The sequence below is a fragment of the Crocodylus porosus genome, unplaced genomic scaffold, assembly GCF_001723895.1.
Source record: "Crocodylus porosus isolate Cpor-Errol unplaced genomic scaffold, CroPor_comp1, whole genome shotgun sequence".
Lineage (NCBI taxonomy): Eukaryota > Metazoa > Chordata > Crocodylia > Crocodylidae > Crocodylus > Crocodylus porosus.
In genome coordinates, this window is record NW_017728923.1 from 18,885,575 (window position 1) to 18,892,297 (window position 6,723).

The window sequence follows — 6,723 nt, forward strand, 5'->3', positions numbered from 1 at the left end:
CCGCAGCCCCCTCACCAGGTCATCATCCGTGGCCAGCACCAGGTCCAACAAGGCGTCTCCCCTGGTGGGGCTGTGCACCTCCTGGGTTAGATAGAGGCCCTGCATTTTGGCTAGGAACCTACGTGAGCGGTCAGACCTGGCTGACTGCTCTTCCCAGCAGATGTCTGGAAATATAATTTCATCATTAACTTTAATGCAACATAAAGTCTTTTTTTATTTAATTAGGTTATTTCTGCAAGAAAAGGCGAGTTTGAAACTGGATTTGAAAAAGGTGGACAAACAAGAGAACATGCCATGTTAGCAAAGACAGCGGGTGTAAAACATTTAATAGTTCTTATTAATAAAATGGATGATCCAACCGTAAACTGGAGTAATGAAAGGTGAGTTTCTAATATAAAAATTAGTCTTTTCTTCTTGTGTAGCTAAATTGTTTTAACTGGAAATGTATGCAGTTCAATATAATTTTTGGTAGAAGTCCAGTTTGGTTGGAAAAAGGATTGATTTACAATAGGTATTATCAAAAACAAAAACACCCCCACTGTCAAAGTAGATAATATCTTTTTAAGGCTTATATGCAGCCATATTTAACAAAGTCACAAGTTCCAACAGCAAGCTTCACAGATAGCTTGGAAAATTTTAAATACATTGCAAGTTGGAGAGAAAGTGACTCAGGATCTATAGTTCCTTTTGCAGTGTTTCCACACACTTTTGCAATTATTTGAATAAAACTATATAGCAAAAAAGACATTTTCAGTCTTCATTTTAAATGTGCTTTCGTATCTCCCCTGGACTGAGTTTTGGTGAATTATATACTAATGTTAAAGTAGACACACAGAGCAATGATAGGTAATGCACTTAAAATAAATGTTGTTGAACAAGTAAAATAGATCAGATTGTCAAGAATTTAAATATGTTCCTATTGTGCTTTGAAGTTTTGTCATGAGAGGCTGAGAAGCAAATGAGACAGTGAGTAATAAGTAAAGCTGTTCATAGCCGTAGCTTGGAAAAAAAGGTGCCTAAGCACTGCCCAAACAAAAATAGATACAAAAGATGAACACCCCAGCAGTCAGCCCTCCCTCCTTTCCTTCCTCCTTATGCCCACATAACTGAGTGATTGGACACTTATCAATTTTGTGGCTGGCAGACCTGTTGGAACCTCTGGTTTTCTTATTAGCTTCTGGTAGCAAATGTGAAAGCTAAAATGTACCTGGAGAGGTGTTATGCCTCTCCTTTTCCAGAGCTGCCTGGCTGCTGTAGAGTATGAGAGAGAGGGACTACTTCACCCTTCTTCCTTGGAGTCTCCCATGTAGGGAAAGGGTGCACCACTGATGTCTCCTGAGTGCCTTTTGGCCACATGTGAAAAAGTATCTCCTACCATGGTTGGGAAATTATTTGTATGTGCAGTTTAAGAATTCTGGTTAGTATTATGAAGGGTTTTAATGCTGTGCTCAGTCATCCTTGACTAGACTTTTTTGTTAAGTCCCTCCCAGACCAGCGACAGTAGTCAGTAATTACATTTTAATGCTAGCCTATGGAAGTGGAAACAACTTGGGACAAAAGATGTTTACTATCCATGACAACTAGCTTTTCAGGAAGTTCCCCCAGCTTGACAACAGAAAAAGCATGACAAGAATTCACAGAAGAGACGAAATGGAAGCATCACAGATGCACAGAAAGTATTGGACAAGAGTAGGAAAAATAACAAGCATGCTTATGCAGCAGGGCACCTGTATTAGCTGTAATATCAGCCAGCATTAGAGAGGGCAGTCTGAATTAGGAAGATACCGTGGTTTGAAAAACGAGCCATGATTTGTCTAGAAATAAACTTGGACCACCTTATTCCACCCTGAAGAAAATGTTTGAGGAAATGGAGATGGGGAAAGTGTTCAACATTTTTATTTAAAAAATATGAATGCTAAGCTAGGGACAGCAACAGGTTTTATATAGGGGTGCACCGATAGAGATTGTTGGGACTGATACCGATAGCTGATATTTAAGAAGGCATGTCAGCTTTACCAATCTGATTTCTGATATAGCTGCCTCCAGCTGGTAGGTCCAGTGTGGTAGAAGTGGAGTGGGGAGGGAAGAGGCTTGGGTGGGGGTACAGATCAGCACCCCCCACAGTGAGGGGGGCAGGGGTAGGGGCCGTGGCCTGTGGAGGGGGCTGTGGCTCCCACTGGTGCTTGCACCCCAGAAGGGCATGAGGGGGTGTGTGCCCCCCCCAATCTGCATGGAGTAGGGCAGGCTGCAGCCAGGGCTGTGAGGGGCTCTTCTTGGTGAAGGCTGGGCTCGGAGCAGGCGCCAGTGGCTCTGGGAGGTTGCTGCATCCACCCCAAATTTTGCTGCTGCTTTACTCCTAGCACCACTGCCGCCAGCCAGCCAGCGCCACCAGCACCTACTCCAAGCCCAGCCCCTGCTGAGAAGAGCCCTGCACAACCAGTCCCACCCTGCGGAGATCAACGGGTCATACCCTCCAGACAATATTCAATACAGCAAGATTTCTTTATATCGGTACCGATCCAATATCAGACTGATATATCAGTGCACCTCTGGTTTTGTGTAAGACTTCTGCTGTCACTTGTCCCACACTCTGAAGAGTTAGCTGAATGTAGACATGGTTGGTTGGAGTTATTTAGCCCCTGTGACTTCACTTATGGCTCAGTACAAGGTGTAGTGGGGCAGGCAGTCCAGGGCACAGTTTGCAGCTCTCAGAGCAACCTAATTGAGTGTCTCCCCACGTAGAGCTCAAACATCTGTTATGTTTTTATTCAGTTCTTAGTTATGGCTCCTTATTCATCATAACTAATTTTCGTGCCTGTTTTATAACTGAATACTTTCCTACACAGTAGAATATGGGGTGAGGGGCCAGACCCGTTATCCGCTCCTCTCTCTGTGCCTGCCCTCTGTACCTCCAACCCTCCCTGTACTTGCCCCCATTCCCTACTCCCCCCTGCAGCCTACCCCTTGTACCCCCATGTCTTGTCTGCCCTTTCTCCACTCCCTGCACCATTCCCTGCTTCTCCACTTCCCCCAACAGATGTAAAGGAATTCACATAAACTGTTACCCTATGATGCAACACTTTGTTTTACACTGGTGCCTAGAAGTTCTGGTTATGAACCTAGGGCCCCATTGTGCCATGAGCTGAACAAAACATAGGGCAGAAATACAATCTTTCTCCAAACTAGCTTAGAGCTTCTAAGAAAAGAGGCAACAGATTAATGCAGATTGGGAAAATATCAGGACAGTTTTGGTCTGCAGGCAAGGCAGGGATTTCAGCATGCAAGCTGCTACTACCTCTATCGAGTTTTTTATAAACATCACCAAAAAAATGTTTTGAGGAGGATTTTAGGGAATTATATGTACATTCACCCTTAACTGCTTTTTTACACTGAATTTTTTAAATATATTTTGTTTCAGGACTTAGTATACTGTTTTTCTATTTGAACGTTATTGTTATTAAAATGGCATAAATGATGTTATGCCTGTCAATTTTTTAACAGATATGAGGAATGTAAAGAAAAACTGGTGCCATTTTTAAAGAAAGTTGGCTTCAATCCCAAAAAAGATATTCACTTCATGCCCTGCTCAGGATTGACTGGAGCAAATCTTAAAGAACAATCGGACTTCTGTCCTTGGTATATGTACGTATCATAATGTTTACTAACAAGTTGGGGAGTTGGTAATAGTCCTGTAAAGACATTGCTGCAATAAAGTTAAGCAGAAATATAGCTTGATATATTTTAGTCATTTCCAATATACTAGCCAAAAATATGCTTGAAAGACGATGATCAGGGCAAGAGGGAATACAAACCAGTCTGATAAGTGAACAAAACAAGCATTTGGTTAACTGCAGAAAGATTTCACTGCAAAACTATTCACAAGCTATAACATTTTCTTTGCCTTCTGAGGTTCTGAAAATTCTCTGCTACTTCAGTTTTCTGGTAGTTTCATGTTGGACGTGTGGCTAGAGTAAATAATAGTTTATGTAGAACTTTAACATAATTGGCTACAAGCCCAGTCCCCACTTAATACTATGTTTGCCAATATGGTTCAGGGCAATTAAATGATGTTAATAAAATGACATTTAGAAGTAGCTCTCTGTGCCCACACTTCTGGAACAGATTTAGCCTGCCTAGCAAGATTCTCAAAGAGATAATGAACTGGTCTATAATTGGTACTGATCTGATATCAGACTGATTATATCAGTGCACCTCTAGTTTTATACAAGACTTCTGCTGTCACTTGTCCCGCAGCTCTGAAGAGTTAGCTGAATGTAGACATGGATGGTTGGAGTTCTAAGAAAATTATTTAGCCCCTGTGACTTCACTTATGGCTCAGTACAAGGTGTTGGGGGGCAGGCAGTCCAGGGCACAGGTTTAACTTGAGACCAGCTACATGTGCAAAGTGAGAGATGAAGCTCTCACTTTCAGTAGAGACTTAAGTGAGATGAAACTGAGAGATGAAAGAGAGAGCGTAATTGCATGCTGTGAATGCAAACAATATTAACACTTTGCAGGACCATTTTTGAGCTATACTAACATGGACATAAATGGTGGTCATGTTTGTCGTGTTAAAGATTTTGTTTTAAGTTTTTTAGTTTTGGGCCTTTTTCCTTGGGTCATTAAGAAAAAGTTCAGCTGGATTCAGAGTTTTAAACCACATGAATATATCTAAATGAATGACTTTACTTTTCTAGAGGATTACCATTTATTCCATATCTGGATAATTTGCCAAACTTCAACCGCTCAGTTGATGGACCAATCAGGCTGCCAATTGTCGATAAATACAAGGTAAAAATAAAAATACTAGGATTCAGTTGGTTCTGTTCTCCATGACTAGATGGACCATGCATTTCATTGGTCTGTTTTCTTTTCTTTTCTGGGTAGGGTTTTGGGAGGTAGGGGCAGCAGTTAAGCATACCTGTCATTCTGTTTTAATTAATTAATTAGAACTACAGAACTGGCTGAAAGGAAGAGATGTTTTATTTTAGGAATCTGTTTTAATACTGCTTTAGAGGCTTCTCCTACTGGAAGGTAATAACTTGGGCCCCCTCTATACATTACAGGTAGTGCACAATTACCTAGCTAATTGCACAGTTAACTTGAGACCAGCTACACGTGCAAAGTAGTTATCACATAGCAAGAAGCATGATTGTGTGGATCACACGTTAAATCCCATTGTGTCTTTACCTGCACATGTAGAGGGAGCCTTAAATGCAGTAATTTCAACTCATTTGATGTATTTGAATTGTCTGTATTATGATTAAGTAGAAAAAATAGAGAAGTCCATTAAGGAAAGCAACTTTTTAATGGTGTACATTTTTCTAATCTTTATAAAAAAAGGATATGGGCACTGTAGTCCTGGGAAAGCTGGAATCAGGCTCGATTTGCAAAGGACAGCAGCTTGTGATGATGCCAAACAAGGTATATCAGATCTTCACCTTCATATTTAAAAGTGTTTTAAGGGCCTTTGGAAAATTGGCTTTCTCTGCCTTTTTAAAGCTTTTGCCAATGGTAATGTTCAAACTAAAATATATAGAATGTAATACATCTGCATAAGAGTAGCGCACATGCCACAAAATGGATGAAAATTATATATTGCTTTGGAGTCATGCTTTCAGCAACAGTTCATAGAGAAAGAAGTGGCTGTCTCTAGCTTGATGAAACCCTTTTGAAACTTACTATTGATGGATTCTGAACTAATGCCACACTATTGGATCAATTAGAATATAGTGGGGTATAAATTTGCTAGATGTATGTGTATTTTTAATAGTTGACTGATGCAAGGAAACTCATTTGTTTTTATGCAGTTGTCAGGTTCATCACACTTTTATTGTTATATTACAAACCAGTCGTGTAAAGCAAAGCAAAGTATCTAACAGCTTGTATAGCTCTAATATACATTTGTATGAGTGACTTTTGTTGTTAATAAGTGCATTAAATGTTTCATATCAGCAAACTCCAATCTTGCTTTCTTTAAGCACAACGTGGAAGTTCTTGGAATCCTTTCTGATGATGTAGAAACTGATTCAGTAGCCCCAGGTGAAAATCTGAAGATCAGACTGAAAGGAATTGAAGAAGAAGAGATTCTTCCAGGATTTATACTCTGTGACCCTAATAATCTGTGTCATTCTGGACGCACATTTGATGCCCAGGTACAGCAACTAAAATATAATTCTAGTAATGATGGTGATGACATTAAAATAGACTTTGCCTGTACTGACTCAATCAATGCTAATTTCTGATGCGTTTTTTTTTTTTTTTTTTAGAAAACGTTATTTGTAGTTATTTTATAATGAATTGCTGAGATTTGTTAGACTTGAATTCTGTTTCCCGTTACTGTTGCTATACAGAGTAGGGAATTTTAGTGACCACTTTACTGAAATAAGTAAAATTATAATTTGGGGTTTGGCAGGTATGGAATAACACATTTTAAAATATTTGACGATAAAGTTAATATTGCATTGTTAGTCTTCTATGGTTTCATAGTTGGTAGGGTCAGAAGGGACCTGAGCAGATCGTCAAGTCCGACCGCCTGCCATGGCAGGAAAGAGTACTGGGGTCAAACAACCCTGGCGAGGTGTTCATCCAGCCTCCTCTTAAAGACCCCCAGGGTAGGGGCCAGCACCACTTCGCTTGGAAGTTGGTTCCAGATCCTAGCTGCCCTGACTGTGAAGTAGCGCCTCCTGATATCTAGCCTAAATCTACCCTCTGCCAGCTTGT

At 40.4% G+C, this 6,723-nt stretch overlaps 1 protein-coding gene across 1 annotated transcript in view; it reads left to right on the plus strand.

Annotated features, from left to right (window-relative positions):
* Nucleotides 1-6,723, plus strand: part of GSPT1 (G1 to S phase transition 1) — a 42,631-nt gene that overhangs the window by 26,667 nt on the left and 9,241 nt on the right. Inside the window, exons 8-12 of the mRNA XM_019540143.1 lie at nucleotides 226-380; nucleotides 3,502-3,642; nucleotides 4,698-4,791; nucleotides 5,344-5,424; nucleotides 5,982-6,155. Coding sequence (XP_019395688.1) covers nucleotides 226-380; nucleotides 3,502-3,642; nucleotides 4,698-4,791; nucleotides 5,344-5,424; nucleotides 5,982-6,155 — 645 coding nt within the window. The remainder of the gene's footprint in view (nucleotides 1-225; nucleotides 381-3,501; nucleotides 3,643-4,697; nucleotides 4,792-5,343; nucleotides 5,425-5,981; nucleotides 6,156-6,723) is intronic.